This window comes from Peromyscus eremicus, chromosome 3 (genome assembly GCF_949786415.1).
Source record: "Peromyscus eremicus chromosome 3, PerEre_H2_v1, whole genome shotgun sequence".
NCBI lineage: Eukaryota > Metazoa > Chordata > Mammalia > Rodentia > Cricetidae > Peromyscus > Peromyscus eremicus.
Genome location: NC_081418.1, coordinates 134,142,999 through 134,156,243, shown reverse-complemented (window position 1 = coordinate 134,156,243; position 13,245 = coordinate 134,142,999). Strand labels below are relative to the sequence as shown.

The window sequence follows — 13,245 nt, the reverse complement described above, 5'->3', positions numbered from 1 at the left end:
TGAGAGGAGGCTGTCTCTCTCCTCATGCCTCTCTTCCCTTGATCCCTGCACTGCTCAGAACCAGCCTTGAGCCTTGTGGGTTCACAGCACTGTTGGGAACAGTTGGGAGAATTAATGGATCACAATATACCAGAGGGGTACTTAAACTAGTTGCTAATAATGGGATCATTTGAGTTCCTCCTGCAAATGTCTTCCAGCTCACACCCACATGCTCAGCCTCCAACTCTTCCAAACACTTCCCTTCTTGAAATCTCCTCTGGCTACTCCCATGTTCATACACATAACAAGCAAACATCACCTGGTTGCTGCCTTGAGGACCAGCTTCCAGCAGCAAAGTGCTTGAGGGGAAGCCTATGGCTCCAGCGGACATGGATATTTTATCTGCTATAGAGGGAAAACACACACACACACACACACACACACACACACACACACACACACACAGAGGATCTTTCTATCGTCTCTCTCAGTTCTTCATTTCTCTCCTTACCTCTATCCATAAATGTCCCTTCTGTCTCTCTTGATGTCTTCATTCTGACTAACTTGATTTTTTCCCTTACAGCTTATGTACCCCAGCAAAATCTTTCAAGCAATATAAAAATTACAATGTGGTTACATTCTATTTTTCAAGTGAATGATTACAATGAATACAGATAAAAACATGTTTTTCATCTCCCTTACTTGATTAAAACAAAATCATCCCAAGAACCCATGTGCATTCACCTCTAAGCAACTTGTTATAGATTAACAGAGTGTGAGCAAGCAGTGTATTTTTCTCAGCCAGTTCTTTTGCCGGCAGGCTGTTTACTGTGGTTACAAAGAAAGGACCAATCATTTTATTATTTATCTCTAAAAGTTAACTTATAAGAAATCTTAGAATAATCACAAATCTAAACTTTTATATATGAAAAACAATCAGTCATCTCTACTTTAAATCTTTAGGATGCATACCCATTCATCAACAGGAAATTGAGAGCAGAAATGGGTACAAGGAATTAATCATCACCTTTGGTCATCAATGAATCTTGCAAGAAAGGCACATCAGCTAGTAATAATTTATTCTTGTCCCCTTATCGAGTCCTTACTCAACTATGTGTCTTTCTAAAACTTTAGATTGTTTCCTGGGTTTTCCCCCCTCAAAGCTATTCACAAAAATTTCACAGTCTAACCTTAAGTTACTTTTCAAAGCTTTGTTTCAGCTGTGATGCACTCTGAAACCTATGAACACATTTTCCAACACTAAGATGAAAAGAATTTAAGCTACCTAGGCTGCTGGGACTTAATCGTTAACCTAAGCCACAGTCTATATGCCTCTTCAAGAGAAATAGTTGTGTGACATTTCCTGGTTTTATTTTTTATCCTCTGCAGACTCTGCTTTATCAGAGGCAGGAGCAACATTTTATCCTACTTTTACCTATGTTAATTTTCCCACTAAACTTACTTCTATCACAATCCCTTATTATGTTGATTAAAAACTCTCAGTCATCAAACTTCTATTTACAGTAACACTATTAGTGTATAACATCATTGTCTCAGTTAAACAGTACAGCTCAGAAGGAAATCATCTTCATAATAATCCTCAGGTAAAAATGTCCAGTAGATCCGGATATTACCAAGAGATGATCATACTGCATTAAGGGCATGGGGATCTCCTTATGCCCATTCACGCCATGCCAGATACCAGAGAAAAATGGCAGCAGCAAAGATGGAAATGCACAGCAGTAGCAAAAGATGTTCTGGGCTTAAGCTCTTGGAGCCAATCTTATCCAAGACTAACCCATCAGGGTTTTGTTTCCTGGTGGGCTAGCTCTCTGAACCTTAACCGCCACCTGCTGTTCCTCTGACATGGCCACTGGCACACGTTCATGCAAAACACACACACACATACATTTAGTTCATGTTTCTAAGTTTTCTTTTACTTTTGTATCCAAACATACTGAAATCCATGGGTTCACACTATTACCCCATTTTAATGTAATGCCACCACAGGTCTGAATTTGCTTAAGAAGATCTTAAATGTTCTAACACCACACACACAAAAAAACAGACAACTATGTTAGGTAATAGAGGGTGTTGTTAACATGATTGTGGTAGCCATTGCTCAACGCATTTTCATTTCAGATAAAGACAGTGTAATGTAAATATACATAATTTATTTGTCTTTTATACATCAATACATCCAAAGACAGAAGAACATAGAGAGAGAAATTGGTAGAGGGTCCACACCATACAATTCTATCATCAAATGAGAGTTTAGGAATCTAAGAATAGACATAGAGGCTAGAGTGCTTCTATACATGCACAAAAGGATCCTGTATAGTCTCTAGTATATGGGGACTTCTCATCATTTCAAGAGTAAAGGATGAATAAATAAGTATATATGAGGACCAGTATTATCATATGGATAACTGTTGGCTGCCTACCTAAAATTCTATAGACATCTCTTCCACAAGAAGGTCTTTCCAGGTGTCTGTGTAATGCTGGATAAAAATGCAATCCCATGTCCATGAAGAATGCTTGATTCATAAGTATATTTTCTTCATCTGACAAACTGACTTCTGTTTAACACTGCAAGGGATGTCAGCCCAGCCCCAACCAGAATATCGATGATTTACTATAACACATTGTTCGTGGTCATAGTTGGGCTCACCTGGGTGCCAGAACCTGGAAGGGAGGAAAGAGCATCAGGGTGTTTCCCACAGTGATGCTGGGAAAGAGAAAACAAGACTAAGCAAGATGAGGATGCGGTGGGAATTTGTGGAAACCAAATTCAGGTGTGTACAAATCAACCATTTTCCACCACCCATGTCTGACATGTCCCTGGAAACAGGACCGGTGCACTCAATATTCTCTTAGCTTGTTACTTAACTGTTCTCCCAGAACATATCCCAGAGTCTACTTTATTCTACCTCATCCCTAGGTCTTGGTACACAGGGATTGTCATTCCGTGTGCTTACTTACATAATGAAAAGGTCTCACCCTATTCTCGTGTTTTAATAAAGTTTTTTTCTATTTTACAACACTCTTATTTTAGAAACTGAAGAATTATTTAAAATATCTAGATAATCTACATATTTCTATCATCTGGGACAAGAAATTTAATATCTTCGATTCCTACTTTTCTTCTCTGAATACTGAGAATGAGAATAACATTACTACCTATATCTCACAATAGAAATCAGGATAGAATATGGGAACATACTATGACATTGGAGTTTTTAAATAATTATATAAATACAACACATAACAATATTAGAATGGGGGCTTTTGATTTATGAGAAATAATCAGTTATGGTCTTGTTATTAATTATTATTATAAAGATATTAATGAAAGATGACTCTCATTAATGATAGATGACTCAGATGTTAAGTGTGCTTGTGCTTTTCCAGAAAAGGTGAGAGTTCTGTTTCCAGCACACAGATTGGCGCACTCATACCACCTGTGACCCTAGATCCAGGAAATCCAACACCCTCTTACAGGCTCCATGGGCACCTACATACACATGGCACACACAGACACATATGTATACACACAAATAAAAATAAAAATATATCGTATTTTTAAAGATATAGAGAAACTGAAAACATAATAAAACCCACCATGGTGTAGCACCTTGGTTGGGTGCTCTGGGTTCTTATCACCCTATACTCTTCAAACTCAATTTCCTCATCTCTCCTGGAGTATCAGTAACATGTGTCTCACAGGACGCCTTGATAAGGAAATGGGAATAAAATAACTCCATCCGCAGCACTCACACCAGGAGTGAGCTGTTTTAGTTTCATAACCAACAGCTGGAACACCCTAAAGTCTTCTCATGCTACAGGACCCAGGACTCTTCTAGGTAACTCCGGACTCACGTGGCACTTTCATTGTATGGTGTCTGATCAACCCATCGCCACTGTCGGTGACCTGGATCTGAAAGCCCAATATAATAAGCAGCTTGTGAATCCAGGATCTTGGTGATGAAATCCTAAGAGGAAAGAAAGATACAGCATTCAGCCTGGATGGAGTGCTTCTTTTTCTGTTATAGAATTTTTATAAGATCTTTTAAAAATTATTTAAGTATAAAAATTATAGTGTTCAATATGATGCACCTATGGAAATACATAATAATCAAATCTCTGTTCATCTCCATAGGCCCTTAAATAGTTTTCAAATTTTAGATTAATACACATTAATTATACATTTTAGAGGTATACTATGATATTTTGACTGACTTATTTCTGGTCACACACAGATGAGAAGACAAAGAAAGGATCAAGGAATAGAAGAGTCATCCCCACCCCCAGGAGTGCCATCTTCTCCAGCTGACCAGGACACAAAATGATCACTCAGAGGCCTGATTTCCATGACATTAGAAACAATCTCTGTCCGTGATCATAATGAATTCTCATCTCAGACTCACTCCCCTCTTTTCTTCCCCAACACCATTCTTGAAAGTTGTACATGTGAGAATTTAGTACATTAAATCATTCTCCATTCATAACCTCAGATATTTCATTTCTGATGGTTGGCTGTGACTCTCCTGATTTGATCCCCTTTCCCTAGTCAGCTCTGCGTCCTCCTCTGTTAGGCAGTTGGTACTACAGGAAGCATTAGAGTGCTGAAATCACAAACTGCTCTTTCCAGCAGAAACATTTCATCCTTCCCTCCACCCTCAGAGGTTGCATTTCTGTTGCCATGGTTCCTTGTGGGTTGTTCAGCTTCACTGAAGCAGGGACAAGGTGTAGAATGCCAAGGCTGAAGCAACCTTTCCGGCTTCCTGATGGAAAGGTTTCTGCCACTTCAGCAATACCCATGTCAACAAAACTCCCTCTTAGTAAAAAGAGGCAGAAAGCAGGCCAGGCCCAGGCCCCACTCTCTCCCAGAATCCACCTTCTCTTCCTGGCTGTGGATCACCATCAGATGAGCACCCATGCTGGAGCACTTCTCCTCACTCTCTCTCCAAGATGCTGAGTCAGTGGAAATGAAGTAGCAGTGGGAACTAAATGGCTTCCAATTCTTTGGGCAACATCTCCAGACTTTGTCTTTGGGAGAAGAAGGAAACGTAAGTGCAATGTCATAGAGTCATTTTAAAAGCTGCCTAATGTAGAGACCACATGGAAGCTGGGACTCTCCACTTCTCCAGATAAGACATGAACCCTCCCCATGAGATGCCAAGCAACCCCGGTCTACCCCTATCTACACTAACATCAGGACCCCTTGGTCTACTGGGGTGCTGTCAAGAAAACAGAATGTAAGGACACTCAGACACTGAGGACATAATGCCAAACAGTCTGTTCTCCAAAGAATAGAACTCATCATACCAAGAACCAGAAAGTGCTCACATTGCATAAATATATACATATTGATACATGAAAACAATAAATGCCATTAACCAAGGCAGCAAAATTTCAGAGTTAGCAGACAGATATTTTTAATTTGTGATGATAAAAGTGGTAGTCAATATATTACAACAAGCAAGATAACAAAAGTATAGGTTTATCTAAAAACTTTAAAATTCCCATGATAGATGTTACAAGAAGAAAATAAAAACATTCTGGAAACAAGTTTTTAAAATATGTAAATCATCAACAAAAAAAAGATGTAAAGAGCTGAATGGAAATTTTATATCTGAAAAATATATTTTAAGTATTCCAGGGTGTAATTGCTTCCTGAGGCAACAAAGATATCAGTGAACCCTAAAGAGTTGCAGGGGGTGTTAGATTGAAATGAAACAAAAATAATGTCTCATGTAAAGATCCTAAATGTCTACAGATGAATGCAATGCTCACAGAAATTCCAAGATTCTTCATAAGATAAATAGACAAAACAATCTCAAAAATCATATAGAAAGCACACACACACACACACACACACACACACACACACACACACACACATACACACACTTATGAAAACACTTGAGGGAATACAAAAAACGCTCAGTGGTTAAGAGTGTGTACTGCTCTCACAGGGGACTCGAGTTCAGTTCCCAGCACCCACAATCAGTGACTCACAACCACATCTAACTCCAGCTCCAGGGATCTGACCCCCTCTTCTGCCTCTGCAGGCAATGCACTCACATACATGAAACCACACACAGGCATGTGCATATATACGTGTATTAATTAAAAATAAAATCTTAAACACACACCATTAAGCATGACTCCCTGGAGATGCCCACATTCACGCCATTAGATTTGCTTTATTCTTTCTGGAGCTCCTTTCTGTTTCTAATAAAATTCTACTCAGTCCGATATTGCCTCTCCCTCCCTGAAACTCTGCTTTATTGACACTAGTGGGCACACATCCCAATTATGCCTGATGGGAGACCTCAAAAAATAACTCCACAGGTAGCTGGTACTGAGTGTGTGATATGAAGTCCTGTCCATATAGTACCCATTGCTAATGGAGCTACCTGAGAATCGTGTTGGAAATGCTGATTTTAGGCACATTAAGTTTTACCTTTCAAGAGTGAATGCTGTTTTGCACACCCCAACTCAGTGTAATTCAGTTCTTTTGTAATTGCTTTTTCATCAAGAAGTGGAGAATGTTGTTTAAACAAAGCTGTAAAACAGAATAAAAACAATTCATTTTTCTGATAGTGCTAACATTTGACTCTTTACTTTTACCTTCCTACATTCTTTGTAGAAACAAAACCTATATGTGTCCAATTACCTGAGTCGTTAGAGCCTGCCTGGGACAGATTCTCCATCACCACAGAATGTGGAGCCTGTGTCCCTAGCACTTGGGAATTAGAATGAGGAAGAATGGAAGTTTCAAGTACCTTAACTATACAATTTAGTATAGCTGGTTGGTTGGTTTTGCTAGCTAGTTAGTTTAGTTTAGTTGGCTGGTTGGTTGGTTAACTTAGTTGGTTAGTTAGTTAGTTAGTTAGTTAGTTAGTTCGTAGCTAGCCTGGGCTACATGAGACCTTACCACAAAGAGAGATATTTTTCCAATCCCTCACAGCCAGTATTTCCCTGCTCCTAGTGATTTATGACCACAGATATTTTCAGGAAGAGCTGGAAGGACAGGACAGAACGGGGGGGAGGGGGGATTCCTGTGGGAGGCTTTTGATCCCAAGCAGCAGGAGAAAGTAATTCTCGCTTGCAGAGCATTTCCCATGCAATTTTTTTAAAGCACTGGTTCACTTGACTATTCTCTAAACATCTTGAGACTGGGGGCTGTAGCTATTTCTGGACTCTCTGACATGCTGTCAATATATAGTAAATGGATATTACTAATTATTGAATGAATAAATAAAACATCTACATAAAAATAAAGTGTATGTTTTTTAGTTAGCTTTCAGGTCTCACACAATCTCGAACAAAAAATAAATGATTAGAAGGAACTCCACTGGAGCACTGTCCCTGGAATAGTTCTGTCCATGTCTTCTCATCACTCTACTCATTCCAAAATATAGATGTCTTTGCATCCAAGTATTCTGATGAGAAAATACAGGTTTGTCCTCGTTACTGGATCCTAAAAGAGATGCCCCAGGATTTCACTCTGTGACACCAATGAACACACACATGCTTCTCTAGTGAGAATGAATGACTTTTACAGAAGAGTTATTCTGAAACAGAGAGAAATTCCCAATGTCATCCATCCCTCCAGAGAGTCTGTCTTAGGTTTTTGGGTCACCATCTACTGGATCCCTTTCTTTCTCTTGTTAACTTCTCCCAGGGGCATACTTACTGATCAGAGCAATGGAGAGTAAGAGTTTCAACATCAGTAAAAATATTATGATTGAGGTGAGGAACAACTTGGAGAATTTGTGACAACTTTCATGACTCATGGTCTTCCTTAGAGGAGCTGAAAGACAAACCAAATTCATGTCTTGAGCTCTGTTCCTATTTCCTCTTCTTTTTCCTATTCTTCTCTTTTTGTTAATGATAAACACTAATAACATGATATTAAAAATAATAGGAAAATGCAAATAGGAAATATCAGGTTAATTACAGAAACATTACAATATGTACAAAATCATTCATTCTTGACACTGAGAATGATTGTTGTCAGTATTTTCATATGTATCTTTCCAACAAATTTAAAGCTTTTACATATAAATGTATATTTTCCACAGTTGGAACATCATAAACACTGATTTGTGACCGTCATTTTCTTTGACATTATATCATTTTTTTTCCTTTATGTTTTTTGTTTTATTTTTGAGACAGGGCCATGGTATGTACCCCAGGCAGACTTTGAATGCATTATGTAGTCCAAGAGGGCCTCAAACTCACAGCAACGCCCCTGTCTCTAACTCCTGAGTTTTGTGATTGCAGGCTTGTGCCAACACATCTGGATGAACATTTCTCTATATCATTGTGTTGTGGTGATATTGTGTTCCCCAAAATATTGTGCACCCTAATAAACTTGTCTGGGGTCAGAGAACAGAACAGCCACAATATTAAGCATAGATGTTAGGCAGTGGTAGCACACGCCTTTAATTCTAGCATTCCAGAGGCAGAGATCTACCTGGATCTCTGTGAGTTTAAAGCCATACAGGAAACAGCCAGGCATGGTGACTCACGCCTTTAATCCCAGGAAGTGAGGGCAGAAAGCAGAAAGGTATATAAAGCATGAGGACTAGGAACTAGAGACTGGTTAAGCAATCAGGCTTTTGAGAAGCAGTTCAGCTGAGATCCATTTTGGATGAGGACTCAGAGGCTTCCAGTCTGAGGAAACAGGATCAGCTGAGGAACTGGCGAGGTGACGTAGCTGTGGCTTGTTCTGCTTCTCTGATCTTCCACATTCACCCAATAACTAGCCTCAGGTTTGTTTTTATTAATAAGACTCTTTAAGATTCATGCTATATTTGGCACCCAAGGTTCGTGGTTCAAATTCGTGAAAAAGCTACTTGCCTGTAGCCTTGTGGGCCCCAGGTCAGACCTGAGCTACCCTCAGCCAGTTGCGGTAGAACACGCTGGTAGGATTTGCTGAAGGAGAGAGAGGCAGGATGATCCTGAGTTTGAGGCCGGCCAAGGAGGCTTGCTAAGGAGAAGCTTCAGCTGAGCTACAAATGGTGGCAGGGGGACTATGAAGGCAGCAGCTACTGCTCTGAGTTGCCGACTGCTTCTCATTGTATTGGTCCCTGTGGTGATGCTGCTACCTGGGACAAAGGGTTTACTGCTGCTTGTTCAGAGAAGAATTGCCAGGACCATTATGTTACAAGAAAGCATCGGCAAAGGTCAGTTTGGAAAAGTTTGGCAAGACAAATGGGAGAAATTACTGTGAAAATATTCTCATCTAGGGAAGAATGTTCATGGTTCCAAGAGACAGACATTTATCAAACTGTGATTGCTCCAAACCACAAAGGAGGCACAAAAAAAAACTTCAGAGAACCATGACCACACCAAACAGCAACTTTCAAATCTTCAAAAGGATGACAGGACCCCACAATGATGATTCCACATGGACTACAGTAAAGCCATTAAGCTGATTAATACCACCAAAAGATTGGCTTTGGACTACAAACTACTCAGGACAATTTTGAGATGGTTAGCTGAGATGATCCAGCCTGACAGACTACTTGAACAAGGACTTGAAACAAGCCCTGCACTTTCTCATTATGCAGTGACTGGACAAATGACACAGGACTTGACAATTAACCCAAAAATTTTCTTTTCAGGATTACCTAAAGATGTCTTCACCCTCAGAAAGCAGGCAGTAATATTAAAAACAAGACACCCACATTCCCAAGAGGTGAGATAGGTGCTTTTTCATCGTTTAATGAGTTATGGATATTGTCATTGTTTATGATGGTTGGTTACAAGTTGTTAATTGTTAATGGTCAGGAAAAAAGCTGAACAAGGAGATTAGATTCAGAGTTTTTGTTTGAAAAAAAAAGAAAAAAGAGAATATAGATATGAGGTAGATCATTGAATCTACTCTAAAAAGAAAAAGGGGAAGATATAAAAGTGACAAAAGGTAGACTATTAAATCTATTATGAAAAGAAAAAATAGAGAATATGGATATAATAAGATAAAAAGTGAGATTATTGAATCTACTTTTTAAAAGGAACTACTTGTTTTAAATAGGATAAGTAATGAAAATTTTTTGTCTGAATTTGTCAACTGTTACTGGACTGGACATTGTTAATATATATAATGGAGTTTTTCATCTGAATCTGTCAAATGTTAATGGACTAGACATCATTAATGTAATTCTTGACTATAAATATTGTATATACTTATTGGATATAGTTTTTCTTGTATTAGTTATAAGCTTTTTTAATTTCAGACATAAAAGGGGAAGTGTGGTGGTATTATGTCCCCCAATATATTGTGCACCCTAATAAACTTATCTGGGGTCAGAGAACAGAACAGCTACAATATTAAATATAGGTTAGGCAGTGGTAGCAAACGCCTTTAATCCTAGCATTCCAGAGGCAAAGATCCACCTGGATCTCTGTGAGTTTAAAGCCATACAGGAAACAGCCAGGCATGGTGACTCACACCTTTAATCCCAGGAAGTGAGGGCAGAAAGCAGAAAATGTAAGGCATGAGGACCAGGAACTAGAGACTGGTTAAGCATTCAGGCTTTCGAGAAGCAGTTCAGCTGAGATCCATTTTGGATGAGGACTCAGAGGCTTCCAGTCTGAGGAAACAGAATCAGCTGAGGAACTGGTGAGACGAGGTAGCTGTGGCTTGTTCTGCTTCTCTGATCTTCCAGCATTCACCCAATAACTGGCCTCAGGTTTGTTTTTATTAATAAGACTCTTTAAGATTCCTGCTACATTGTGTCTTCTTTATCATTTTTATTATGATTGCATAGTATTTTATTATATACTTTCAAAGTCTTCCAGCTTGCCTCCAACTTCAAATATGCAATAGTCAAAAAATCACATTTTATACTACAGTCACCACGTTTTTAGTCATCACTTCTAAAGGAGTTATAATACTTCCCAACCATGTGTGAGGTCCTGGGTTCTGTCCCCATCACAGGAGGGAGAGAGTGAAAGAAGCTACTCAAGACCTGGATGCCAACAGACTATGACATGTCACCAGATAGAGGGGAAATCAGTATGTCATGGTTTAACTTTGAAACAATTTGTTACACATATTTATGTGTGTTTATATGTAGAAAAGATATAATAACATGTATGGTGGGATTTTCTCTAGATGGTAAAAAACAACACCTTCTCTTCTCCATTGTATACTCCCACAACCTTTCACATCTGTTTACAGGCAACACACTTGGTTGACACTCCAGTGACCCAGAGCATGGCCAGTGACTAAGATCATCTTTGTCCTTTACATCATCACTCACTATGAGCAGCAGAAAATGGTTTCTTACCTGGAGGAGAGTCTGCATCCATGTCTGAGAAATCAAGTTTATTCATGAGGTTCTTGTTAATATAAATGTTTTCTGAAAACGTGTTGAGAAGAAATCTTCCCCTGCCCTCAGAGGATGTGTGTCATCCTTTCTTTGTAACAGGTCCTGAAAAAGAAACAAACTATCCCAATACCAGCTAGAGATGAGAGGCGGTACAGACAGCTGCCCTGAGCATACACCATGAGGTGCAGTCCCCTGACCTGCAAAAGGAGAGTCACAGGTGGAGAATGCACCCAGGATCATTATACAATCATAGAAATACCAAGAACTCAACCGGGGAGAGAAGAAAACAGGAAGGAATGGAAAAGAGGAACCAGGCCATTAGAGAAGTCAAACTTCTCACAGAGTTGAGATTCTGACACTCGGTCTGAGCTGACCTCTACAATAAAGCCTCCATTTCTGTCTTGTGCTGTGATTCCTACTCCTTCCTGGTCCCTGTAGAGCTACCTCCTGACCTCCCTGAGCCTTTAACACCACACTCAAGTCGCCCCGATGGACAGAGGAGTTCCTCAAACCAAAGGTACCTAGTTTACACCCTAGACTGTCCCACCTCATGGGGACAGTGTCTTCACACTGCTCAATCTCTGGAACCCAAGCCAGCTCTATCTGAAGCATGGATATTCCCCTTAACGTGTCTGGACTCTGACAGCCCAGTTCTTACACACCCCAACAAGGATTTCCTCTTTATCTTGAAAGTTACCGAGTTTCTACCTTGTGCTTTCCACTCCCACACTCTGTACCTTGCATAGTTCCTGAAAACCACGCCTGGTTTACCCTCTGTGAGGAAGTTCCCCTCAGTCTGCTGAGGCCCTAGACCACAACCTGACTTGGAGCTAACACTGCACTGGAGCCCACACTCACCTCCTTCAAGTGCTGAGGTGTCACACCAGGCTGGCCTTGAGGACCCTCTTCTCACTCACTCATTCAGGGTTCTGACTTCCCACAAGAAGGGGCCTCAAGCATGGATGCCTTCTCACCCTGCTTGAGCTCAAAGGCTCTACCTGCCCACTCTCAGACATATTCCTATTTAACCCCTTTATAACACTACATTCTATTGCTCCTCCTTTGAAAGCCCCTCCTCCTGGCCCCTTAGAAATTTCATAACCTCTATGGATGTGGCAAAAAAAAAAGAAAAAACAAACCAAAAAAAAACATACGTATCTGAAGATTCAAAGCTACATCCACAACTTAGAAAAAACATGCAACATTTGTCTTTCTGGGTCTGGATTACCTCATTCAGAATAAATGTTTCCTGCTAAATTCATTTCATCTTTCTTAACTGCTGATATATTCCATTGTGTAAATATACATTTTCATTATTCATTAGTCAGTTGATGGACATCTATGCCTTTTTCTTCTCCTGGTTGATCATTACTGAAAATTTGGCTCTGTTCTTTAAGTTGCTTTCTAGAAATTCTTGGTTTAATTCTATAGAAATGTAACACCTGAAATGGATTGGGTTGTTAGCTTATTAAATAATGTTGTTGCTAAGATAAACCCATAAAAATAATCTCTTACTGATAAAGAGGTTACAAAATTATTTTTCCAGTAAATAAAATACAGGAAAATTGTTTGGTCCACATTGTTAATAATTGGCTATTTGTGCTAATGTGTTACTTGGAATTTATAAAAAAGGATCCTCTTTTTAAGATTTTATAAAAATACTCCAGAGTATTACCTAAAGTTACCTTTTCAAATCCTATAGAGATTGTATTTAATGCTTTTATAATTGGCATATGTAAAGAGGACCATGGAAACAGAAGCTGGTGATATAATTGCTCAATTATTATTGCTTTCATATTTTAAATGCAAAATGGCACCTATATGTAGAACTAGAGGCTTTGAAAGTACAGGGGAAAAGGTGTTTTGACAAACAGTTTTCAATAATAAGCAGCCCAAATTAAAAACAAAATTATAT

General features: G+C 39.3%; 1 protein-coding gene across 1 annotated transcript; it reads right to left on the bottom strand.

Annotated features, from left to right (window-relative positions):
• Positions 1 to 2,522: 2,522 nt before the first annotated feature.
• Positions 2,523 to 11,942, bottom strand: LOC131906495 (C-type lectin domain family 4 member A-like). Its single transcript, XM_059257115.1, has 7 exons — positions 11,878 to 11,942; positions 11,289 to 11,389; positions 7,685 to 7,801; positions 6,449 to 6,550; positions 4,877 to 5,028; positions 3,859 to 3,971; positions 2,523 to 2,664 (listed from the first exon to the last, which is right to left on the bottom strand). Exons 1-7 carry the CDS (start codon positions 11,940 to 11,942, stop codon positions 2,523 to 2,525), a joined length of 792 nt encoding a protein of 263 aa, XP_059113098.1.
• Between the last annotated feature and the right edge of the window lie 1,303 nt (positions 11,943 to 13,245).

What these genes read in the sequence shown, in the direction of transcription:
- LOC131906495 (XM_059257115.1), bottom strand. Translation starts at nt 11,942, where the DNA reads ATGCTTCAGATAGAGCTGGCTTGGGTTCCAGAGATTGAGCAGTGTGAA. An exon ending in ACTCTCCATTGCTCTGATCA is followed by an intron (nt 6,551 to 7,684) that starts GTAAGTATGCCC and finishes TCTGTTTTACAG; the next exon opens with CTTTGTTTAAACAACATTCT. An exon ending in CCATACAATGAAAGTGCCAC is followed by an intron (nt 2,665 to 3,858) that starts GTGAGTCCGGAG and finishes CCTCCCTTCCAG; the next exon opens with GTTCTGGCACCCAGGTGAGC.